Source organism: Emydura macquarii, unplaced genomic scaffold (assembly GCF_026122565.2).
Source record: "Emydura macquarii macquarii isolate MOO-44397 ecotype Brisbane River unplaced genomic scaffold, CSIRO-AGI_Emac_v2 contig_1002, whole genome shotgun sequence".
Taxonomy (NCBI): domain Eukaryota; kingdom Metazoa; phylum Chordata; order Testudines; family Chelidae; genus Emydura; species Emydura macquarii.
The window spans coordinates 531,789-558,598 of NW_027131139.1; the positions used below are offsets into that span (position 1 = coordinate 531,789).

Sequence of the window (26,810 nt, forward strand, 5' to 3'; positions counted from 1 at the left end):
CATCACTTACCCCCAGAAGAGTGGATGCAGAAGGCACAGTGACAGGTAGATTAAATTATGTGGTTTCTGTTCTTTATTAAAATTATACTCAGTCTTTGAAAACTAGGCCTCAGTTGTCTCAGCCGTGAAGCCTTCCATCCATTTATTATTATTTCATGTTTACAGAACATCTTAGGTGTACAAGGTACTTTCTTACACAGAAAATCTGGAGTAACTATTCAAATTAATGGAGTTATTCCAGATTTACATTGTGCTTCTGAGATCAGAATATAGCCCAGGATTTCTGCCCAGAGAAAGTCACTCAGATGCACAGCATAGCAATGCAAAGCAGGGTGGTATTGGGTCACTGGTAGGGAGAAGGGTTCTGTGATTAAGAGACTTAGTTCTTGTCTACACTTGGGAGCAGCCATGATGCAGCAGTTGGTGCTGATCCTTAAGCAATGCATTATGCCAGAAAGAGAGTGCCTCTATAATCCAGTGGTTTGGACATTCACCTAGCAGCAGGGCACCTACAAGTTAAGCTATGTCTACACTACAGCCTATGTTGACAAAATTTACGTTGCTCAGGGTGTGAATATTCCACCCCCTGAGCAATATAAGTTACACCAATATAAGCGCTAGTATGCAGATTATCCTGCCAACCGAGCTTATGCCAATTGCAGAGGTGTTTTTTTTATGCCAATGGGACAGCTCTCTCCCATTGGTAAAGAGCATCTTCACCACGTGCTGCAGCAGTGCCAGTACAGAGGAGACAGATGGAAGCAGAGAGAGGCCCAGAATGAGGGGCCTTGACCAGAGCTGGGTGCCTAACAGCAGAGTCCCTTTGGCATGACGAAGGCATAGCCAGGCCAAAACACAAGTGGCACTGCAACCATGTGCACCTGCTTGGCCTCCTACACGTTTGCAGTCCTTCCAGCACCCATATGCACCCCCAGACGGCCGGGGACCAAGCAGAGCAGGGGCACCAGCCACCCCCAGACTCCTGGGAAGGTGGGAGGATTGGATCCAGGCTTTATTGCTCCCTGGGGAAGAGGAAATGCAGGAGGAGGATGGGGTCTGGGACTCCCAAAACTGCTTGGCCCCTAACGGGATGGTGCTCTTCAGCCTGACTACTTCTTTGGGCTGGGTACAGGATGGGCAGAGCTTGGGGCTAGGTCAGAGGCAATGTGGGGAGCAAGGGGAAGAGCACAGGGCTGAGTGTGGGGTGAGCTTGGAGCTGGGTGTCAGGGCAACATATGGGGGGGAGGGGGCAGGAGAGTTCCGGGGTGGGTGTGGGGCAGGGACAACAGGGGTAGGGACTAGGGAAAACACGGGGTAACGTGGGGCGAGAGCATGGGGCTGGGTGAACTTGAAGCTCGGTGGTAGGGCAATGTAGGGGAAGAGCTCAGAGTTATGTGCAGGTCAGGAAGAGCTCAAAGCCTGGTGTGGGGTGGAGAGAGCATGGAGCTGGGTGCAGACGCAGCATGAGAGGCAGGGTGTAGGGGAACAGCAGGGTGAGAGGGCAGGGCAGGGCATGGGGGAGAGCTCTGGGTCCCATCCTTAGGAAAATTCTGGCTGTGCTCCTGGAAAAAGGCACAGAACGAGGAATATTCTGGATCACTGCACGTGGCAACCTTGCCTTTCCCAACCCATTGCTGGAAATGAACTGCAGTAACATATACTGGGAGGTTGGGGGGTGGAATTCTCTGCTGCTTGCATTTTTTTTTTTTTTTTTTTTTTTGTGGATTTTAAAACCAGGGGGGTTGGGAAGCCAGGCAGTGGTGGTTGTCAGGTAGACAGGGAAGGCTTCTGAGCTTGGGGGTAGGGGTGGGATTTTGGACCTGGAATGGTTGTGGGTGTGGGTGCTTGCTGATTCTGAGCCTGGGAGTGTGAGGGAGACAGGGGCAGTGCTGAGGGAGGCGGTTTTGAGCTGCAGAGAGGTCAGGGAAGAAGAGGAAGGAGGAGAGGGATGTGGGAGGGGGCGATATTTCTCAGTAGCTGTAGGTTGGGTTGGAGGGAGCTGAGGACACCTGGTATGTTTGAGCTGGAAGGGTGGGTGAGGTTGAGTGCAGAGAGGAACGGAGTCAACAGGTGAATGAGGGAGGGGGGAGCTGGTGGTGAGTAGGGGAGAGATGGTAAGATAAGAGGTAGAGTGTAGGACAGACTGGGACTAGGAGAGAGCACTGACAAAGACCTAAAAAGCCTCTTCTCCCCTGACCCGTTACAATAGAGCCTCCCAGTTTGCATTCTGGGAACAAGGGCCACAAGAGGGAAAAGAAGAGGGCTTCCCACCCCAAGGAAAGGCTTCACCTCTGAGTTTGAGTATTGAACCCCTGAGATTCAAAACACGGTTCAGTCAGATCCAGAGAGCTCCACTGGGATCTGCTCTGAAACCAGCAAGCACCAACACTGCACGCTAAAGCCATCAAATGGCATGGAACTCGGCCTGAGCTCACTGGAAAAGGCTAGTGAACCTCAGCAAGTCTTTCAATGCAGCTAGTCTGAGTAGGTAATGACAACTAAAAATCCAGTTGGGAATTTGCCAAAAGCATTTTTCACAGCTCCCATTTTCACACACCATGAAAAAAGCCATGCAGTATAAACACTAAGCCTCTCACCAGGGGAGAAAAGGTGGAGGAGTTGCACTGTATGTAAGAAAGCAGTATGACTGCTCAGAGCTCCAGTATGAAACTGGAGAAAAATCTGTTGAGAGTCTCTGGGTTAAGTTTACAGGCGAGAACAACTAGGGTGATGTCATGGTGGGCATCTGTTATAGACCACCAGACTAGGAAGATGAGGTAGACGAGGCTTTCTTCAGACAACAAATGGAAATTTCCAGATCACAGGCCCTGGTTCTTATGGGGGACTCCAATCACCCTGACATCTGCTGGGAGAGCAATACAGCAGAGCACAGACAATCCAGGAAGCTTTTGGAGAGTATTGGGGACAACTTCATGGTGCAAGTGCTGGAGGAACCAACTAGTGGCCATGCTCCTCTTGACCTGCTGCTCACAACCAGGGAAGAATTGGCAGGGGAAGTAGAAGTGGATTACAACCTGGGCAGCAGTGACCATGCGATGGTCAAGTTCAAAATTTTGACAAAAGGAAGAAAGGAGAGCAGCAGAATATGGACCCTGGACTTCAGAAAAGCAGAGTTTGACTCCTTCAGGGAACTGATGGGCAGGATCCCCAGGAGGCTAACATGAGACTCAGACTCTATGGTCGGAAGGGACCAATATGATCATCTAGTCTGACCTCCTGCGCAATGCAGGCCACAGAACCTCACCCACCCACTCCTGTAATAAATCTCTAACCTAGGACTGAGTTATTAAATCCTCAAATCATGGTTTAAAGACTTTAAGGTACAGAGAATCCACCAGGGGGAAAGGAGTCCAAGACAGCTGGCTGTATTTTAAATAAACCTTTTTGAGGATGCAGGAACAAATCACCCCGATGTGCAGAAAGAATAGCAAATATGGCAGGGGATCAGTTTTTTTAACAGAGAAATGTTTGGTGAGTTTAAACACAAAAAAGAAGTTTACAAGAAGTTGAAGGTTGGACAGATGACTAGGTAGGAATTTTAAAATATTGCTCCAGCATGCAGGGGTGAAATCAGGAAGGCCAAAGCACAATTGGAATTATAGCTAGCAAGGAACGTGAAGGGTAACAAGAAGGGTTTCTATAGGTATGTTACCAACAAGGAGAAAGTCAGGGAAAGTGTGGGCCCCTTACAGAATGGGGGGGCAACCTAGTGACAGATGATGTGAAAAAAGCTGAAGTACTCAATGCTTTTTTTGCCAACATCTTTAGAGACAAGGTCAGCTTCCAGACTACTGCACTGGGCAGCACAGCATGGGAAGAAGGTGAGCAGCCCTCAGTGCTGAAATAAGAGGTTCAGGCCTATTTAGAAAAGCTGGACATGCACATATCCATGGGGCTGGATGCAATGCATCTGAGGGTGCTGAGGGAGTTGGCTGATGTGGTTGCAGAGCCACTGGCTATTCTCTTTGAAAACTCCTGGCGAACAGGGGAGGTCCCACACAATTGGAAAAAGGCAAATATAGTGCCCATGTTTAAAAAAAGGAAGAGGGAGGATCCGGGGAACTACAGACCAGTCAGCCTCACCTCAATCCCTGGAAAAATCATGGAGTAGGTCCTCAAGGAATCCATTTTAAGGCACTTGGAAAAGAGGAAGGTGATCAGGAATAGTCAGCATGTATTCACCAAGGGCAAGTCATGCCTGACCAACCTGATTGCCTTCTATGACGAGATGACTGACTCTGTGGATGTGGGGAAAGCAGTGGACGTGATATACCTTGACTTTAGCAAAGCTTTTGATACAGTCTCCCACAGTATTCTTGCCAGCAAGTTAAAGATTATGGGTTGGATGAATGGACTATAAGGGGGATAGAAAGCTGGCTAGATCATCAGGCTCAGTTGGTAGGGACCAATGGCTTGATATCTAGTTTGCAGCCGGTAACAAGAGGAGTGTCTCAGGGGTCGATCCTGGTGCTGGTTTTGTTCAACATCTTCATTAATGATCTGGATGATGGGGTGGATTGCACCCTCAGCAAGTTTTCAGAGGACACTAAGATGGGGAGAGTGGTAGATATGCTGGAGGGTAGGGATAGGATACAGAGTGAACTAGACAAATTGGAGGATTGGGCCAAAAGAAATTTGATGAGGTTCAACAAGGACAAGTGCAGAGTCCTGAACTTAGGACGGAAGAATCTCAGGCACTGCTACAGACTAAGGACAGACTGGCTAAGCAGCAGTTCTGCAGAAAAAGATCACTATCAAATCCTCCCTCACTCTCCTCTTCTACAGACGAAACAAGCCTAGTTCCCTCAGCCTCTCCTCATAAGTCATGTGCTCCATTTTTGTTGCCCTCCACTGGACTCTCTCCAATTTGTCCACATCCTTCTTGTAGTAGGGGGCCCAAAACTGGACACAGTACTCCAAATGAGGCCTCACCGGTGCAGAATAGAGGGGAATAATCACTTCCCTCGATCTGCTGACAACGCTCCCACTAATGCCGCCCAATATGCCATTAGCCTTCTTGGCAATAAGGACACACTGTTGACTCATATCCAGCTTCTTGTCCACTGTAACCTCCAGGTCCTTTTCTGCAGAACTGATGCCTAGCCAGTCAGTCCCCAATCCTCCTGTTCTCCCCTTCCGGATCTCCCTCCTGCATGAGCTCCCATCTCAAGTTGTGGCCCTCTAGGTGTTACTGCAACACAAATAAGATGAAACACATACATTTATCATATGAGGGTTTCATACATAAGTGTTGGCTTCAAGATGGGAAATAACTCGCCACCTGCTGAAAGCCCTTCTGGTGCAGATTCTCACCTGTAGAAAAACAGCTTTCCACATAAAAGAGAACAGGCTGGAGTGTGTGTACAGAAGTCCCCCCTGTAACCCCAATGCTCCAACAGTCTGAAAGAGGGAGTGGAGTTCACTCCAGTCTCTTTGCACTTTTGTTACTGGAAGGAAATGTGTTAAAAGAAGTTTGAACAATAGAGCCTCTTCCCACAGCCCCTTCAGAGCAGCACTCTGCCTCCTTGCTCTGCTGGGCTGCCCTGGAAAGAAAGCCTCTTTTATCCCTTCCCACTTGCCATGGGAGCACATACAAGACTCCAGAAGAAGCAGTTCTGTATTGAGAAACAGAGCCCAAGGCGCTTGGGAGGAAATAGGCAGGGAACGCCTTCAAAGATGACCTTTGACAAATGAGCTTTGACACTGCTTTTTGGTGGCTTTGATCTCTGATGGGCTACAAACTCTCAGGCTTTCAGTGAAAGAATTTCAACTGCAGTAAACTGTGCATTTGAAGCCTGCTGTAAGGGGCTGGACTCACTATTGATCTTATCAAATACTCAGAGATTCGCTGTCAAGACCCTTAGGAAGCACAGCCCATGGGATCTGTCACACGGGAACACTTACAGAGAGGTCTTATACATTTGAGTTTATAGCAAAAATCTCAATTGCGGCTCTACCCATTAGGGCCACATTTTCAGAAGGGCACAACTCCCATTTAGGCACCAAAATAAGTGGCTAGATTTTTTAAAAGAGCCCATTCACAGTTGCTGAGCTCTTGAAAAACCTGTCCCATAGTAGAGCAACAATGCCAGAGCAGCCTCAAAGAACAGATTTGACAACAAATGCGTGTGGAACAGGTTCATCAACTGTGAGAAAAGCAGTTTGGCTCCTCTCTCTCCTGGCAGAGGTCTTCCTCCAAACATCATCATCACCTGCCTCCGAACCAGAGCCAAACCTCCAAGAAAGAGCTTCCTGTGCCAGAAGTAACTCTGGCTCACAAATATGATCTCTTATCCCTGCACCTTGATTCAGTCTCCTGCACACAGAATATCTGCCTGTGTACGTCATGGCTGGAAGGAGCACTTTCAGACAGGTCGGGTGTGACCAATCCTGTGTGGTATGTAGCCATGCCAGAGAAGGGAAGTCACACATGCTAATCATCCAGGAACACACTTCCAGTGACAGAGATCAGTAATGGGGCAAATATCCTCAGCCCTGGTGCAAAATCCTGCAATGAATAACATGCAGCTGGTCCCACTCCGGGGAACCTGTCTTTCATCCCCCTCCTCCAGTATAGCTCCCATCATGTCATGCACACATCCAGTCATTGCTCCAGCAGCACGACCACATCTGAGAGGATCAGATGCTTCAGAAGTGACAGACCATTCAACAAAGTGTGTCACATACTCTTGGGTCATTTTGCCTGTGTCCTGACCAGTCTGGTTACTAAGACTACATACCAACCTCCGTGGCTGTTATTTCATACTTATGTGATTGTGGCTCTAGTGGATAGAGCATAATGTTTGCATGTTTGTGATTGCTGGGTAGGGATATGCACGTACTTCAATTTAAGCTGCTATGAAATTTAAGCAAAAATTTTGTATGGGGCATAATTCGCCATCCTTTCTCCCTACAGTTTTGAATGCCTGACTATTGAGTAATGTGACTTGCTCAACTAACCAGTGAGCTAAGAATAGAAGCTGTTTATGAAACAAAACCTGCCAGGATTGGCAGCTATTTCAGGCACATTCGGCTGGTGGGACAGAATGACATAACAGGACATGAGGAGGAAGCTGCATGTGACACATCTGTAACCTCACTAAGAGCCATGAACAATCTTAGGTACTACGTGATGGAGCTGGTGCCATCGTGTGTGCTCCTCATACACAGAAGCATTGCAGGGACTGGGTGTGAGACATGCTGTGACAGCCTGTCACTGCAGGAAGGAGCCATGGGCCTGGATCTGAAGCCCTGGCTACACTACAGGAACTATACTAGCACAGCTACAGCATTGTAGCTATGCCAACATAACCACGCAGCCTAGTCACAGCCTACAGCGATGGAAGGGGTTTTTCCATCACGGTAGAAACACCACCTTCCCAAGCGACGGTAGCTAGGACAACGAAAGCATTCTTCCATCTACCTAGCTGTACCTATGCCGAGAGTTAGATCAGCAAAACTATGACTCCCTGGGATTTTTACACCCGTGAGCTCCTTAGCTATGACAACCTAAATTTTAAGTGTAGTCTAGGCTTGACCTTGGTTGATTTCACGAAAAAATCCACCACTGGATTCCAGGCACAGGAACAATCAGTGAAGGTTGGGGTTGGTCCTGCTTTGAGCAGGGGGACTAGATACCTCCCGAGGTCCCTTCCAACCCTCATCTTCTATGATTCTACAAAAGGCATAAGGCCTCTCCATTATCACGTCAGATACACACAGCACCCTTCTAGCAGACCCTTTTCTCCACAGCACAATGGACAAAGTAGCAGAAGGTGCGGGGGGGGGGGGGGGTGTGAGGAGGGGGAAAAGTGTGGGGGCTGGAACACAGAAACTGTAACTCTTCAATGCAGCACCACAAAATGCACTCAAGACAGGAAGGGACTGGCCGTGCCTATAGCAGAATACCAAACACACAGCCTGCAGCCTGGATCCAGTCCTAGGCCCCTTCCTTCCAATCCCCAACTCGTCCCATAAATTTCCAAGGGACCCAACCACAGTCTCTGGGCCAGTTTTGTTTGGAAACAATGCAAGAAGCACAGCAGGTCCTGGAAGTGAGCACACACAGCCACAGATTTGGAATGCTTGATATATAATGTTTTAAGCTAATGAGTTCTACTTTAGCTGTGCAAATGATGATTTTTCATGGTTTGTAACTCAGTCCAATCTGGGATTATTTTCACAGGAACAAGGAAAGACACTTCTCTGTCTTAAACTGAGCCCCATCCCCCTCCAGCTATCAAGTAACCATTCTTCAGTCACCCCCCTCTGTCACAGCATCCCAGCCTACCTGCCACCACTGATCCTGCAGACTTGGGCTCCTGCTCTCTCCCCCAGAGTGGGGAAATGGAGAATTATTCCTCCAAAGAGGGAGGAAGGGAAGGAGGGAGGGACAAAGAAAAAAGAAAATTCCCAAAGGTGAAGGGAGGGATGTGGGGTGAGGGTCTTAAAGTGTTGGGAAAGAGAGGAAGAACATCATAGGGGAAGGGGACCCCTAACAGGGCAGAGGAAGGGAAGGATCATACAGGCATGTACTCGGACAGCATCTTTATCCATGAGAGCCTGACTGGAGAGGCCCATTCTACAGCAGGACAAGTCCACACTGTTAGCCTCATGCCAGCGAGCTCTCTATTCCCCAGCTCAGAGAAAGGACATGCAGCCCTCACACAAAACAAGTTAGACACCCCACGCCCTTGGCACAGTCCATGCAGCAGCCCCAGTAACGTGCTTTAGTAGCAGAAGAAAAATAGAACTGATGAAGTTTTTTATTATTTGTATTACAGCAGCACCTAACAGCATTGGTCACGGATCAGGACACATTCTGCTGGGTGCTGGACGAACACTGAAAAGAGAGTTCCTGCCCCAGAGAGCTTGGTCTGTCTGTCCCTCCCACTCCCTATATGAAGCGCTTCCACACTGATAGCAAGATCAGGGAATTGGATGGATCCAGGAGAAGAGAGCACTACGTGAGAATGATGGCAGCAGCATGTCACTAAAATCCACTTGCCAGTGGCTGCTGAAGGGATGAGTATCTCACCCTCTGCATAATACGCAACCGGAAAACTTGGAAAGGAGTTGGCTGGATTGAACACATCACCTAGAACTGGACCCAGTACCAAATCAGCCACTACCACTTGGATGAGTCACTGAGCCAGGTCCTAAAGCCGCTGGTGGCTCATTAACTTGAGAAATGTCCCACCACTGAGACACAAGTGTAATGCCTGAAACATGAGGCCTAGTATAACAGGCCAGTTATGAGGTTCTCCCTTTTCACTACAACAAGATTACAGACCTGACCCGGTTGCACCAAAGGACAACACTTCTAGGCAAAAATGAGGTCCTGTGGTGTGGATGGACTTTGATGACAGAGGTTGCAGTGGCTGGGGAACATGGCTTCTCAGGGTTGAGAGCTGGGAGTCAGGCTAAAGGAGAACAAGCTGCTAACCAGCCTCCTCCACAGAAGTGCAGAGGATGGGTTGTTTTGTTGTAGATTGCAACTCAGATGGGTTTAGCAAACAATCAGTCAGGCAGAAGAAACCTGCGTGGAGAGCTGGTGGCCCCAGCAGAGTTGGATCTGATGATAAGTTTTACAAGCCAAGATTGGCCCTCTCACTGCTCCACACTAGCATGGAGAATGCAGGAACTGCACCGTGCAGCTGTGGTTCACCCAAAATGAACTTTGCTCTGCTCAGCCTCGAACTTGCAAGGCCTTCAGAAGGAGCCCACCAGGTCCTAGAGGGGCCAACTCTGTCCAGTTTGTGGGGCAACTGACAGATCTCCTGCTTATACAGATCCTGAGCAGAGATGTCTCAAGAGACACAGGGCCGTGCAATGTGCACAAATAGACTCCAGGGCACTAGAGCATCTACAACATGCTGTGCAGTACAACCTATGGGGACAGCTGCCCAAGAGACCATCTTTATTGGGCATCCTCCTGCCTCATGAAGACTCTTCAAACAACTGTGTGTTTTCCTGCTCTACCTTCATTACAACAGCTCCCTCCATGAGGCAGCTGATTTTCACTGGCCCTCTGAATGGCCGCTTAAGACAATTAAAGCTAGAAGAAAGGGCCAGTGGCAGAAACAGTCATTATGGAGGTACATGCTGGGAATAACCAATTTGTTGACAGGTCAATGCAAATATCTGGATGTCCTGGAAACCCCACAAGAGGAGTGGGCACTCCACATCCAAGTTCTCTTCTAGTCTCAGAGAGAGACAGGTGACTAGCCCAGCTTAGTAGAGCCAGCCACCAGCTCCTCACAGCTGGAAGATTCAGCACCACAAACCACCCAACTGATTCTAACAACTCATTTCCGCGTCCAACACCATTATGAAGAAATTATTCTACTCTGATCTGCCGACTGAATCCGCAGGGTTTCTGCCATGATTGGGGCCACAGTTTGTAAGATCTTCAGGGCTAGGACCATGCTTGTAAAGTGCCAGTGCAAACCAGTGGTGCTGAATAGCCAGCAACAATGACTGCTGGATGCCTAAAAGTTTGAAAACTAAAAGCCACACCACATCACCTCAGCAAATAAAGCAGCTTTTGTCGGGAGCCCCAGTGCAGGGGTGTTAAGCTTCCCCTTCTCTGCCGAAGTAAATAACAAAATCTCTTGGAATTTGGAAACCAGTGCAAATGCCCGACCCCCTCTCAGGGTATGCGCAGCTCCCATTATTGAATCCAATAGGAGTTACTCTTATGAGAGCCATCAGACCCCTGGCTACATGTATCCTTTCTAAAACACTGTAAACACAGACTCCCAGCTGCATTATGCCCACTCAGTGTCCACTCTGCTCCCATGCATTCATTCACTCTCTCCCTTTTTTCCCCAGTTCCCTCATCTCCTCCTAGAATTCATACTCTCTCCCTTAAAAGACTGTGGGCCTGACTTGCTTACTCTGCACCATGTGAGATCATTTACACCAGTGCAAAGCAATGGAAGATTGAGTGCAAGACACCACCAAGTCAGAACAGCTCATCCCAATGGTGACCACACATTTTGTATTGTTCTGAATACTTGAGAGATATTTAGAACCATCTCAGTATCACTGTGCAATGCAACAGATTTGGACGATGGTGATGGGTTTTACTTTAACATTATGAGGAGGAGCAGGGGGTAAGAGGACACTCTGCTTTTAAGCAAAATCCTTGTGTGCTAAATTTTAACGTGTTTTTAGATCCATCTACAAATGTTCTCTATAGAGTCCATCTCTGGGAAGCTGCACAAAGTAGGGCAATACCTGTTTTGTATTGTGCGTGCTGTGTAGCACCCTGCACACTGGGGGCTGAGCACTACTGCAATACCAATAATAAAAGCGAGATAAAGGAAAAGAAAGAGCCCCTTGGATAGCATTTTTATTAATATGAATTTGCATTATAGTAGCATCTAGAGGCCCCAGCTGAGATCGGTGTCCCACTGCACCAGGTGCTCCACAAGCAGCATGAGAGACACATGGCCAGCTGACAAGACAGACATACAAAGGAGGGAAAGAGAGATAATTGTGCTTGTGGATAAATGATGGTGCCCAGCCTCCCCAGTGCACAGGAGGGGATCAAGGACAGAGCAGATACCAGCAGGAGGAGTTGTGAGGCTTCGTCATTGATAGTCCAATTGCACCAGTCCTGCCTCTCCTGCTTCTAACAACTAGCACCAGGCCAGGCCCTCCAGCGATAACATTGCTTCAGCGTGTCTGGTGTTTGATCCCAATATCCATGGTGAGGAGAACTCAGGGAGAAAGAATCTGAAGGACTGTGACCTTGGTGTCTGAGCTCTCGGTGCACAGCACAGGCAGCACAACTGCAACACATGGCACCAGCAATTTATTTACTGGTACTTCTGCCTCACCCTCCAACAGCCAGAGCAGATGCTGCCTCCAAACCCCATCCTGCCAAGGGTTAACTTGCTCTTGGCCAGTGCCAACCCTCCAAGATGTGCTTGGGAATTTTCCAAGGCCAATTAACAGCCGGCCATCTGGGTTCCAGCTACTATTTATAACATGAATAATGGAACCAGGAGCCACCCAAGCATACCAGCTCCATTTGTAATGGCTAAACCTGAACCTCAATGGCTGTGTCCTGCTTAATAAACAGAAGCTTCAAGCACTCCCTAGCTCCCAATGCACCTTCAGTGTGGGGTTAGCAACTGCTGGAGAAGGCACTGCTGGGAAGTCTGGGAGACCAGTCCCCAGAGCAGAGTGAGCTCCCAGTTAGAGGCAGAAATAGTGACACATCAGCAATCCCCTACCCCAGGGGACTCTGCTCCGCTCTCCTCCCTGGGCTCTCATTTCTGTCTCTACCTTCCCATGAAGGAACTGTTTGTCTCACTCACCTGCTTTGTCTTGTTTTTTAGGCCAGGTATACACTAGGAAATTAGGGCGACATAATTACATTGCTCAGGGGTGTGCAAATACACCCCCCTTCCCCGAGCAAAGCCGTTAAACTGACCGAACCCCCAGTGCAGACAGCGTTAAGCTAACGGGAGAATTCTCCCATTGACATAGCTGCCACCTCTCAGGGAGGTGGGTTACCTATGCCGACAGAAGAAGCTCTCCTCTCGTGTAGGTAGTGTCTTCACTGAAGCTCTACAGTGGCACCACAGCAGCATTTTAAGCATAGACCTACCGTTAGAGTGTAAACTCTTCTGGGAGGGGATTATTGTTTGCTGCAGGTTTATACAGTGCCTAGCACAATGGGCGCCAAAACGGCAAGCCTCTAGTTGCTACCACCATATAACAACTATTATATAAGCAGGACCCTAACCCCATTTCTCTGCACTTGGTTGAACAGAAGAAAATGTTTTAGTTAAAAATGGAATGCAAAGCTCTTTCCTCCAAGTATTAGAGTCACAGGAGACATTCACAGACATGGCACCCTGCTAGGGTCCCTTACACTTCCTCTGCTGGCTGCATGTCCCCAGGGATCCATCAGGATGGTTTCACTCCCCCCTGCCCCAGCCAATGCACATAAGAACCATGGCCTTCTTAGAGTGACACAGAACTCAGTAGACTCCAGGCCTAGCTGCCACAGGATCTCCTGCCTATTAGCAGCAGATTCAACCAGCATTTTTGCATTGCTTTTGCTCATTTCCCACCCCACTCCAACAATAGTCAAGTCAAAGAACATCCTTGCCCCCAAAGCTAATGTCACAGCAGCTCAATGGCAGCACCAGAATAGACCCACCACGTTTACCATGTGTCCTGTATTTGTAGAGGGCCTTGGCACTCTAATGCTATGGATGTGCCACATACAATTAATAGCCAACACCTTAGCTTCTGGCTCCCCTTTATTGTTTTGGATGGGACTATCAGTGAGACAGGCACTGGGCTGCGCTGTCCTCTTTCCCCTACGGAAGGCCAGTCAAACCCATTGTGAGGAAAGCTGAAAATGCAGAACTGAATGTAATATGGTCTGGCAGCTTTGAACCCCTTTGATTCTTCAGCCAAAGGCAACCGCACATTCTGAGGCAGGGCCACCCAGCTGTGATGAAGCTTTTCAGACTCAGCCAGGCCAGGAAATTCTCATTTAGCTTTTGCTTACTTTCCCATGCTAACTGGACTGCATGAGAACCACAGCAAAGAGGGGGTTAATATGCACACAACAAACAAGACCTGTGACAGGGAAAGAGGCATTCTTGACTCAGGACTTCAGGGAGCACAGCAAGATAATGAAACACCGACACTGGGAAGTGCTCTGAACACAACTGCTCACACAAGTGACTCACCTACCCTCCTGCTCCCTTGTAGCTGGAGCTGGACTGAACACTACACAGTGATAGGGTGGCAGAGCTGAGAACAGAGACCAGCCATCTGTCCAGAGGCAGGGGAGCCCCACAGCCCAATTTTCACCAAATCAGAGGAGAGACACCTTCCCTGCCCTCTCCACAGAGCAGAACAAGCCTCCCAAATTCAGAGGGGATACAAATGGTGGTGTGTTGTGAGACAGAGCAAGTGCCAGCTGGTGTAATGTACACGTCAGAGTTGTGGGAAGCTGAGGGTGTAGCAGGGAAGGCAACCAACAGGAGGGAACCAGAGTAACAAGGTGCAAGGAGCTGTTTTATCTTGCACTCTGCAATGCTGCCAACTCATGATTTTGTGCACAAGACTCATGGATTTTGGTGTTTCTCCTAAAGCCCCATGCTCCATTCATGGGATTACATGGGCATCTCCACTTTCATATTTTTTAAAAAAAAGTTTCTAGCCCTCCTGGTTACAGGAAAAAGCTTGAGTGTGTGACCTCCAAAGGCTCTGGTATTTTTAAAAAATCTCCTGATTTTTGGAGCCTTACTAATGAGGTGTGAATTCTTGGGGTTGGTGATCATATCCTCCTGTGAGTCACTCTTTGTGCTTCACTCCTGTATGTGTAAATTACACCAGCTTGCACTCATGCTAACTAACCAACAAATGATTAGCACCACCATTCACATATCCACAGACATTACCACTGGACTCAAGTCATCCAGCACCAAATGGCTTTCATTAGAGCAACTTCAGCTCCTTGACCGAGACAAAACCAAGTTCCCAGTACCAAATACCAGACACAAATCTAGGGTTTTATTTTAAGCCACAGGCCGATTGAAATGTAAACATAAAATTGAGCGCCAAAAATCCAAGCATTGAGGCCTATGCTCTAGCAACAAAACATCTGAATTCTCAATCACCACAAAAAGCACAATGCAAATCCAGACCCACACGCTAAAGTGAGCAGAGATGGCTCATTACTATGGGCTTGTCTACACTTACAGTGCTGCAGCTGCAGCCTCTCCCACTGGTGTAGGTACTCCACCTCCCCGAGAGGTGGTAGCTATGTCAGCAACATAAAACAGTGGGGATTAGGTCAGTATAACTGCATCGCTCAGGGGCGTAGATTTCTAGTCTAGGTCTGGAGACTAGTTTGGATATTATTATGTAGCATCTGCATTCCAGAACCACTGAAAGACTCCAGATCAGATCAGGACTCCATTGTGCTGGGCACTGTGCAAGCACACAGTAAGAGAGACAGTCCCTGCCCTGGGGAGCTTCCAGTCTAAATTCAGACAAGATGCAACAAGCTGGTGTAAGCAACAAGTGAAAAGAGTGTACATTCGCATGCACATGCATGGCCCCCAACTCCACCCCACCCCAGGATACCAGAGCCAGGAACATGTGGATGCATGGACTGGCTTTGTGCCATTTACACAGTTGAAGCTTGTAAGATATTAACCCACAGGAGATATTAACAAGGTCAGAAATCCCTTCTGATAAAATCTAAACTGCCCTGACCCGTTTCCCCAGACTCAAACTGAAGCCCCAAACCTTTTCTGACATGCAAACTATCTGACTGCTGTTTTGTTTTCACTCTCTCTTGCTTCCTACTCACATCAGGCAGCTGAATAGGAAATGCTGAAATCCCAGGAGTGGCTGAGCCCAAATCAGGAAGTACTGGAGATCTTCCAAGAAAGCCTGCGGTTTCCAGGCTGAAGAGCTCTGCACACATCTGGTCATAAGCATCACATTCTTATCTCCACAGAACTTGAGCCCCACCCTTCCCTGCCCAGACCCAGAAATAAAGTACACAGTGGGGACTAGATGGAAAGCACACCTGAAGGGCGGTCACTGCATCCTTTATACAATAGGACAGTCAGGAAGAAATCGATCTACAATATGTTCAGTGCTGCCTCGTGCCCCAAGTGCTTGGGACGGCAGTGCCTCTGGTTCTCCCAAACTCAGAGAAGGGCACTGGTTATCACACACACACAGTGACAGTGATGTCAATTTCAAATATTTCTAAATCCCCAAAGGTTGGCAACTGGGTGGGAAGTCCCAAGAAGCACTGGTCCCTCTTGGGATGATGTCCTTTCTTTCCCATGCAGCCAGTGCCTCTGACTTACAGCACATGGCATTGATGTTTCAGCTCTCAGAGAAGATGTTGCATGTGCTAAGGTGAGAGTTCTTAACAGTAACATATTACACTGATGCCTATGGGGTTCCTATTGCAAACTCTATTCTCTTCCTTCCACCTCCCTGCACACTGGGCAGATTTAGATCTCTAAGCAGAGGGGCCCCTATTCTTGCCCAGCACACATACACCTGAGCCAAACCTTGCCCCGATGGCACAGCATCACCACTTCTGCAGAAGTCCCTGAATATATTCTAGTTACAGGGCTAAGCAGAGTATCTGTCCAAATCCCCCATTCTACACACTAAAGCCATGCTAACTTGGGAGGTGCTGGAAGCTCAGGTTTTCTGGAGCACCAGTAGTGTCAAAACAGAGCTGTATGCTGCTCCTGTTCATTTTCATACAATACCAAAATATCACAGTGGCATCTCAGCCAAAGTGTCCAAGGAGGGTAACATGCACTGCAGTGTTGCCAACTCTTGCAATTTTATCGCAAATAGCATGATAGGTTTTTTTTTTTCCCTTAAAGCTCCAGTTCTGGCAGTCATACAATTACATGAGAATCTCAGCTTTCATTTTGAAAAGAAAGTGTTTCTAACCATCATGGTTTTTGCAGAAACACTTGAAAAACCCAGAAGGCAAATAAAGAGACAAGTTTATTATTTTTTTTAAATCATGATTTTAAGGTACTCTTGATTTTTTTTGGGGGGGGAAGGGGGGGGGAAAGGAAGGGGGACCTTACTCATGATTTTTGAATGTTTGGATTGGCAATATTTGTGTAGCTAGTGAACTGAAATATCTGTGCCTTAGGGCTTGTCTACATGGGGACACTCAGAAAATTGAAATGAATTAACTAAAGCTGTGAAGTTAAAGCATATTAACTCCTGTGTGTGGATATTCTCATTGAGAAGTGGCCCTAGTTCACTGCAGCATCACCCAAGAGTTTAATTCACTTTCACATCACATCTTATAGATTCATAGACTAAAAAGGCCTGTTGTGATCATTTAATCTGACCTCCTGTATAGCACACGCCGTAGAACTTTCCCATAGTCATTCCTAGAGCAGCTCTTTTAGAAAAACATCCAGTCTTGATTTCAAGCTTAATTTGTCTTAACTTTCCTGAGTGTCCCCGTGTAGACAAGCCTTGGAGTTCTCCACTCCCTGTGATATCCATGAAGGTGCTAGAGACGCACCAGGCTCCCTTAGAATACTCCTTAACCTAGGCTGGGCATTCCCTTACATCTATGTCCAATGCAGCTCCCAGCGAGGGATACAAGCGTCACTCTCCTGTTAGTGGCATAACAGCCTTGTTTTAAGACCAGGAGATGCCATCACACACACAATTCCCAGCACATATCTGACACAAAGATAACAGTGCAATGGCCTCACAGAGAACGGACATAACACTCATCACACACTGTATATCTCAGAACAACAAGACCCCAGACCCAAACTCACACTAGCATCATGCGGTTTGGGACTGGATGATTTTGCAGTACCCTGCCTCACATACTGACCAACCTCACCTGAGGAAGACACAGGCTCTGCATGGCGCTAGGGCTCTGGAGGACATAAGCAGAACTAACAAATCTCCACATGTCCTGCTCCTTAGTTTCCAGATGGGTTAAACATTCTTCTAGTCTTGGACTGGATTCCTCAAATTACCACCCCCATGTTTTGCTTTGCAGAGACTTACAAATGATCATGATGCCTGGGCCTCTCTCGAAGCCACCTGCAAGAGACCTTCTGATGCCTTGGCTTGGAGAACTCCTGCTCTATGCTGGCAAAGCGGAGGATTCATCTTCCCTAGGGGAACCATCACCTGCCTACTGTCCACTGAGGCCCTTACACCAGCAGTTCAGACTCATGGTAGGGCATACACCCCAACCAGACAGCCTGCCTGATTTACAGGAGCACTCAGCTGTCCCGCCTCTGAACATCTGACCCAAGGAATCCCACCTCTTAGCTGCTTAAGGCCTCCCTCTCAAGTCAGGGGGGAGAGAGGAAAAGAGGAGTTGTGGGGAGGAAAGGAAATCCCTGTGGCTGGCTGACTAAGTCCATTGCATGTCGCAGGGCCTAGTCATGTGAGGAGATGCAAAAATAGCTCAATCTCCTTTCTCATTTCCCTTTTCTCTGCATCCCAAGCCTGGGCGCAGCCCTCCCTGCCCTGCTGGCGCAGCGGCCCTGGCCCCGTGCTAGGTAACCTCAGGGCTCTCGTCTCTGCACCCGGCCCTGCCCGAGGGCCAGGCGGGGTCACTTACTTTTGCTGGAGGCGCTGCTCCCTTGGGCCAAGCTCACACTCGCTTCTCCTCCTGTAATTCCATCTGGAGAGAAAACAGAATCCGATTCGTAAATGGTGTTGAGCATCTGATGTAGCCCTGGCATGGAGCCTGCTGCCGGAGCCCCGGGCTCGGGTGTCAGTGGGGGCAGAGGAGCAACAGCGTCATCTCCAGCCAAGGCAGCGGGCGTCAGAGCCGGGTTCGGCCGCTCTCGCATCCAAGGAGCTGCTTCCTGCCGGCTGCTCCTTCAGCTGGAGGAGGGGCAGGGCGAAGGGGCTTCCCTCGGTGCCATGATCGCAGCCCGGCGGCCGGGGCAGCTCTCAGGAGCCAGCGAGAAGCTGAGCGCCGCCCATCCCCGTGCGCTCCGAGCTCTGCGCCCCGGCTGCAGCCCGCTCCGCTCCGCTCCCCTCCCGGCTTTCCGTGGCCGATCCACCTGCGGCGGCCTCCCAGTCCCAGTCCGGGCCAGGCGCAGCACAGCTCGGGGAGGGGCTCGCCCCGAAAGAGCCCGAGCGCAGGAGCCGGGCTCGGAGCGGCGCACGGAAAAAGTTGCATTGTTTGCGAAGGGCGCTCGTGATTGGCCGGCCCGCAGCCAATGGCAACCGAGCGAAAGTTTGCAGTTGAAGTCGTGCCACTGCCGTGCCCCCCCCCCCCGCCTCCAACTCCATCCGCGGCGCGGCACGGGGACGGTCGGGCGCGGGTCACCCGGGGCGCCTGGAGCCGCGCGCTGCCGAGCTCGCTCCCACCTGTCCGGCCGGGGCTCGCGGCTCGCTCCCCTCTCCGCAGCTCGCACTGGCTCCCAGGCCCGGGAGGGGGCTGAGCCGAGATGGCCCCCACCCGCTTGGGAGAGCTCGCGCTCCGCACCCACGTTGTGCAAGGTAGGTGCGGCTCTGGTGCAACATCCCCCGGGCGGGGATCTGCGGGGAGCGGGCAGCGCTCAGCCAGCGGGGCCGGGGAACATCCGGAGTAACTCCGCTGCCGAGATGAGCCCTGACTCTGGCCCTGTCCAGAGGCTCATTGGAAGCCCAGCCTCCCGCGAGCGTCACTGGAGGCGCCAGGCTGCCCCCCTCACAAGAGCTGGAGTTACGCGGTGCTCTGCTTAGAGGACAAGTCTGTTCTGCAGGCGGGGCTGGGCCGCACAGTGCCAGGGGCACACCCCGAGGGAACAGCAACCTCGGGTCAGGACCAGCTGAGAGCAGGCCGCCCTGCTTTCCAGGGCTGGCAAGTCTCATGACATCTGGGAAGTCTCAGCTCCTGGAGTCAGGTGATTGATTACCTGAGCCTCTTCGCCCTGCTGCTGTGTGTGTGTGTTTACATTAACTTTCTACCCGTGGTGGTTGCATAGGGAAGCTTGAAAACGTGACATCTCTCTCCCCTCCCCCCTTCAACCTCTAGAAAGCAAATAAAATAATCTAAAATGCTTATTTTTAGGCCAGTCATGAATTTTTGAGGGCCCAACTCACAACATTTGAACTCTTGGGACTGGCAGTTCTGAATCCCTACAGCCAGAGAGCAAACTGGCAGATTAGTAACCTGTCTCCCAGACACAAGAGAATGATCCACTCAGGCACCAGCCCATGCTGCTCCCAGCGCACCAGCTGGGGAAATCTGGGCAAGGCTATTAGAAGGCACCATTGTGTGTTCTCAAAGTCACTCCCTACACATCAGTGAGAAGGTCCCCTCCAGTGCCTTCTCTCAACCATTATTATTATTTACTGAGCACCAATGGGTGGGCTAGCTAGTGCAACAGAAATCTAACGAGACAGGCTTTGTGCCATAAAGTATATCTGAGACACAGCCAGATGTGCACACATATGCACCATAACACACCAGGTGACGGTAAGTGCTCATGGAGGTGCACAGATTTTGCAGTGATCATGCTTGAAAAGGCTTTGCAGGAAGGATCTGAAGGAGAAGGAGAAACATGGACAAAGTGAGGGAGTATAAGACCCAGCATGGAGATGAAAGAGGGGGAGGGAGACAAAGAGTCGGCTCAAGGGGAAGTTTTGGAGAAGGGATGCAGGCACAGAGGTATGGCTGAGGTAGAATTGGCAGGCTAACAAACGATGGGCCAAGTGGGCTGAGAAATATAAGAAACCAAAGCATTACCTCAAATGAACTGAAAGGAAAAAATCATTTCTGGGGACAAATATTTCTGATTTATTCAACAATCTTGCCACCTCTGTGCACATCCTGGTTTCTTCCCAAAGTAGAAGCTGTTAAAGAAAATCCTAAAATAGTTTTTCAGTTTAACACCTATCACCAGAATACTGAACCCCCAGAAGGCAAAAAAGATTACAAAAAGTTGTTCTATGATCTGCACTTCAAACTATGACAGCTGTTTCCTGCACACTGTGCATCTTTACACTTAGGAACTCTGCTTGTCAGCAGCCACATGTTGTTCAAAGACATGATCCAATCTCTAGCAAAGGAGAGGCACATATTGTGCTCTCAAATGGAAACTTTACTTTTGTTCTTCTTTTGATGTTTTCATTAATCTGAAATAAATCACATGACTGAAAGGACATTTGGCTCATTGTGTGTGAAGAATCACATACTTATTGAACTAAATCTCCAAATCTTTGGAGGTTCCCCCATTGCCAGTTGTAATAATATGTTGTTAACCACATATGACCACCAAAGAGGCTCTGACAGGTCATCAGAAATATGACTCCCCCATCAGGAATGTGACATATAGTCTGCATAATCTCAGGCTTCTTCATTATGCTTAGAAGGGAATTAAGAAAATCACCCACATGGCACTTTTTGCAGGTAGCAATTTTCACTTAGTGGAAATAATGAAATAGACACAGTCTGGCGTCCATGACCTGTATGACACCAGGTTCCTGGGACTCAGTCCACTTCCCAGTGGAGCAGTGTTCACAGCACAAAAGCCACCATCATGCCTGGCACTAATTGGCTCATCTGCTGGCAGCCTGAATAGAGGGTCCAAGCACTGAAGAGGAGCATGGAAATGAGACTCCTGTCTCACCTACAGAGATGTCTCTCAAAGTCAGGGTTGAGAAATCTTGGCTGGAGATATTGTGTAGGGGAAGTTTCTGCTGCTACTGCCCATGCTGTACTTGCTGCATGAATACAGAGGACAGAAATGCCCTGGAAGGGTTGGGGCAGCAAACAGCCTTGTTCACCAGGGGCCTGACTCATAGATTCTAAAGTTGGAAGGGACCATTGTGATCATCTAATCTGACCTGTATGGCACAGGCCAGAGGACTGCCCCAAAATAATTCTTAGTGCAGATCTTTTAGAAAAATATCCAATCTTGATCCTGCTCCTGCTCCCAGGAAAGTCAGTAGAGAATTTACTATTGGCTTTCATGGGATAAGAACTGAGACCTAAAACACACACTAGCACAAGCAGTTGTCCATCCTGATGATGTCTGACAAACTTCCAGCATGTGCACTGTTGCAGCATTCTTTTCAGCCGGTAATGTGGAACTTATTAACCAGAGTGCACGTGTTCTTGCATGTCTGAGGCTATTACAGCTTGTCATAAATCCCAGAGCCAGGGGGGTGAAGGATATTTCAGGGTAAGGTTGGTTAGATGTAGGAACTTAAGAAAATGGCCTGTTGCAGCAATGCTTTGCAGCTTTTTACTTTGTTTCTCAAACCTGCCTCCCTGAGCTGCCCTGCTCACATTAAAACAGTAATATGATGTGCTTTCCTAGAGAGAGCTCAGCATGGGGACCTGAGTCACAGGTCGAGTTTAAAGACAAGAACTGTGAATTGTAGTTTTGCTGCTGTTTTTTAAAGCTGATGGCATTTCAATGATGCTCATCCATTGCCCATTCCTCTTCTCTCCACAGTCCACCTGACAGCTCAAATATCAGGAGCAATATGATATATAGAAAAAAGTCTGTCTGTTGAGACCTGAGCCAAAGCCCTATGAAGCTGACATGAGGAGCACTGGTTCATTTCTGGGAGCATCTGTGCTCAGGGCCTTCCATCAGCAGAGACACTTAGTCTTCAAGGCTCCATCTTCTCTGTTAAGGCCACTCCAATCCTGCACCACTGAACTCCCACTGACTTCAGTGGTGCAGGATTAGGTCCTTTGATGGGGAGAAGAAAAGGATGAGGTTGCCATTGGCAGATTGCTGCCATTTCTTGCATACAGCCCTGGAGTCTCAATTACCAGTGACACTTCCTTTCAGATAGTCAAGTATTTTATACACCTGCTTGGAAACCAAGAGAAGCTACTGACTGAGACACAAAAGAGAATGGAGCCATACAATTAGCGCAGCCTACCTCACCTATTACTATTTATAATAACCTCCTAAGTGTATTACTTTAGTAAATATAATAATGGTAATAAAAGATATCTGTGGATTCACAGTTGCTGTGAACATCTGTCTTAAATGGTTCTGGGTTACAGGATTACCACACCAGCCCTTTCAGAAAGAGGAAGGGAAGGAATGAAAAGTAGCAGCTACATAAAATAGTGACTTGGACCAGAGGAGGCCATTTAAATGCTGTTCTTTACCATATCTAATGATACCAGAGTAAAAGAAACACAATGGAATTAAAATCCAACAAAATTGGAGCAAACAGTTTTTGGCACAACATATAATTAACAAGCAGAACTCTCACATGATATTATTGAGTCAAAATGGCTTGGCAAGAGTCATAAAAGGATCAGATGCTTATGATACAAGAGTGCTAATGTCTCCAAGTTAAGGTCTGAACCAAGCTCTCACATTAAGAGCCAATGTTTCAAAGTGCTCTCTAATGTACATGTGTATTCCATTTGTCTTGAAAACTGACATGCCTAATTGGGGCTCAGTTTTGGATTATTGGTGCCAAATCTGGGGTCATTTAGGTAAGGGGTTTCAGAGATACAGGCCCTGGAGAAAAGGGACCTGTCACTCTAGTCTCTCATTCTTTTAATGCTTTTTTTGCACACACATTTGGCTGAAACTATGGCATTGATTGATCTGCCCCAGAGTGTCCTTAGCCAGTCAGGTCTGACCTCAGCAACTGTCAGGCAATGCGGTTCCAGGTATGGGAAGCAATACTTAAAGAACGACTGGAGGTTCTGTCTCGGTTCTCAGGGATGTGCACCAATAAAAGTGATTTGCTTATGTGCCATGAGATTGGTGTGCCTGGGTGCACTGCTGTGTGGTGATTACCTGAGGAGGAGCTCAACTCATGTTCCAGTCACTGGGGATCATGCAATAATCTTTGAATCCAAGCAGGACCCAAAGGCTGTGATTTCCACTCCTGTACCACGTGGATTTGGCATGCACGTTATTGCTTCTGCTTGGCATCAGGGAAGCTTTGCCCAAAGTAGAGACACGCTAGAGCCAATGTTTGAAAGTGCTCTAAAAATCCACATGCATAGGGAAATTGTCTTGAACACTGGTGTATCACCACAGGATTTGGGGTATACTGTGGTGCAAATTTAGGGGCATTTAGTCAAGGGATTCCAGAAGTACAGCTCCCCTTCAAAAATCAGCTGCTTTTAAAATGGTCATAGATACATAGATTTATGGATGGCAACCAGAAGGGACCACTGTGATGATCATCAGTTAACCTACACCTCCGGCATAACACACACCATAGGTCTCCCTGAATTAATTCCTGTTTGAAATAGAACAGATCTTTTAGAAAAACATCCAGTCCTGATTTCAAATGCGCCAGTGAAGAAGAATGTACCAGAACCCTTGGTAAATTGTTCCAGTGGTTAATTGCCCTCACTGTTAAAGATTTTTGTCTTATTTCCAGGCTGAATTTGTCTAGCTTCAGCGTCTAGCCATTGGATCATGTTATATCCTACTGTACTAGATTGAAGAGGCCATTATCAGATATTTGTTCCCCATGTAGAATCATAGAACCATTGGGTTAGAAGGGACCACAAAGGTCATCCAATCTAACCTCCCTGCCAAGTTGCAGGATTTGTTGTGTCTAAACCATCCAAGACAGCTGACTCTCCAGTCTCCTTCTGAAAACCTCCAGTGGAGCTTCCATAACCTCCCAAGGCAGTTTGTTTCATTGCCCTACTGCTCTTACAGTTCGGAAGTATTTCTGTGAGCGGCACAAGCTGTATTGGCAGGAGAAGCTCTCCCACCAACATAGCACTGTGCACATGATTGCTTATGCTGGTGTAATTTATGTCACTCAGGGGGCTGGAATATTCACACCCCTAAGCAACATAAGTTTTGCTGACATAGGCTGTAGTGTAAACATAGCCTTATTGAAGATGGTACTGTGCCGATGGGAGAGCTTCTCTCATCAGCGTAATTAATCCACCTCCTCAAGAGTCAGTAGCTATTCATAGCACTGTCTACATGGGGGGTTAGGTCAGTATAACTGCATTGCTCGGGGATGTGGATTTTTCACAGACCTAAGCAACGTAGTCATACTGATATTGGTCTATACTGTAGACCTGGCTTGATGCATGCACTGACTATGTCTAGTCTCATTTCCCCACCTGCTCTAATCACAGTGCACTTGGTGCATGCACCAAACATGCCTATCCCCAGCTCTCAGCACAGACCCAGGCCATCATCCCTACTGCTACCTGGCAGGAGATCAGCAAGCTTCTTCCAGGACAGAAGTGATTCATTCTGGCCAGGATTCTAGTGTCATTTTCAGTGTGGCAGCTATTTCCTCCAATATCAGTCCAACTCTGCACCAACCCTACCAGGCTTCATATCCCAGGCATAGTACTGCCCACCAGACTGTTTCAGTGTGAGACTCAGGCAGACAGGTAGATGGCAGTGGGCATACAGTTGTAAGACACTGACATTTCTCAAAGTCACACACGCTGCGCACACCATCACCAATTAAGCTGTAGTGCTGTATGCATAGACATACCCTAAAGCGCTACAGCGACACCGCTGGATCGGTACAGCTGCACCACTGCAGTGCTGTAAGTATAGACACACCCCAAAGGACTATAGTGAAGTAGCTGCGTAGGTACATGAAGACAAGCTCTCAGGCACAGTGCTCAGACCGGGGAGGGAGAATGACCAGGCTCAGCGCATGCCAAATATCCATATTGCTAAAACTGGGTGAGTGGGGAAGAGAATAACTTTAGATAACTAGGGCAGCTCATGCCTCTAAGAACGATAGTTTCAGACTGCATAGACTGCATTCTCTGTGGGGTTGTTCTCATTTAACAGAGGACATGCCATTGAAATGAGCAGACCTTTTCATGTCCTTACGAACCTGCATGCTGCAGACGGAAGTGCAGGGCCCTTCTTCCTGTACTAGCCCCTGCAGTGGAATAGGCACTCTAGAGCCAAGTCTACACTCCAAATTTCTGCCAGTCAGGGTGTGATCCCTGCCCAGCAGAGCTGTGCTGGCAAAAGCTCCTATGAAGATACAGTTGTACTGCTGGGGTGAGGAGGTAGGCCTGGAATAAGCTATATATATATATGCCAATGTAGCTACTGCGCTCTCTCTCGCTCTCTCTCTCCACACATGTATGTATGTATGTATATGCCAATATAGCATAAAGGTGCAGTTATACTTGCAAAGGGCTCCTAGTGTAGACCTGGCTTGGGGCTCCCTGCCCTTCTCCTTTCCTGCATCCAGCTGGTAGATGCACTCCCCAGAGCCCATTGCTTCCCACCTTGTCTCCCCATGGCCCCTCTAGCCCTACTATGGCATGGACGAGCCAGGAAGAGGACAGTAGCTGTGAGGCAGTGAGCTGTGTCCAGGAGCCCTATCATGTCTCCCCATAGCTGCCCCTCAGTCTTGTACTTCTCACTGTCACCACTTCCTCAAAAACCAAGGCAAATTCATTGCCAAAACAATTCAGGCTGGGACATCACTCAAAGGAGGCAGAATGAAGGTTGTGGGTGGCCTGTTGTGGAACGTGTTACCAGAACTCTTTATTTCCTGATTTTCAAAGGTTTGAATTTAGCCACCCTCCATGTTCTAGAAGAAGATAAGCCAGTGCTGGACAACCTTAACTCTGGATTAACAAGGTTCTGCTGGGCACTGAGAATGTGTGAGCAGTATTGCCAATCCCACCCATTCAAAAATCATTAGTCTGCCCCCAAAATCAAAAGATTAAAAAAAACCCAGCCTCATAAACGTTGGTTGGTTTTATTTGCCTCCTCATTTCTGAGCATTTGCGGTTCTTTTAGGCCACAGTTTCAAGGTTTCCTCTGTAACCATAAGGTATAGAAATTACACGTTTTAAAAAGGAAAGTTGAAATTCTCATATCCACATGCTCCCAAGTGCTGGGGCTGTGAGAAAAAGAACAAATATTGCAAGACGCATCATAAAATCATGAGCTCTCTCAACACTGAAAGAGTGTTAGAACTGGGAGAAGCAGACATCTTTTCCCCTAAATGGCAACTTCTGGAGGGACAGTTGCAGTCATTCAAACTTTTTACAATGCTTTCAAACATTCTTAGCTTTCAGAGCCAAGGGGGCCCACTGGGATCCTCTACAATATGGACTTCCTGCCTAACACAGCACAGAAAACAGGTAGCCTATAGCTACAGCTGAACCTTTTCCCAGATGGCAGCTTGCTGGAATGAATCCCTGGTTCCATACAGTTACACCTAACACAGTGGGGGGCCGTGAGAGCATTGTACTAGACAGACAGCTCAGCGCAGAAAATGGCAAACGTCATTAGGGATAGGTCAGGTTTTGTTTGGCTTCTGGA

General features: G+C 48.3%; 1 protein-coding gene across 3 annotated transcripts in view; it reads right to left on the bottom strand.

Moving 5' to 3' along the window:
- The window catches only part of HDAC7 (histone deacetylase 7), a 235,609-nt gene that overhangs the window by 98,126 nt on the left and 110,673 nt on the right, over positions 1–26,810 (bottom strand). For 2 of the 3 annotated variants that reach the window (XM_067544581.1, XM_067544579.1), the window contains exon 1: positions 18,158–19,044. In XM_067544581.1, coding sequence (XP_067400682.1) covers positions 18,158–18,392 — 235 coding nt within the window. In that variant the 5' untranslated portion in view covers positions 18,393–19,044. Of the gene's footprint in view, positions 1–18,157; positions 19,045–26,810 lie in introns of those variants that run through there. The other variant, XM_067544580.1, reaches the window with a different exon arrangement.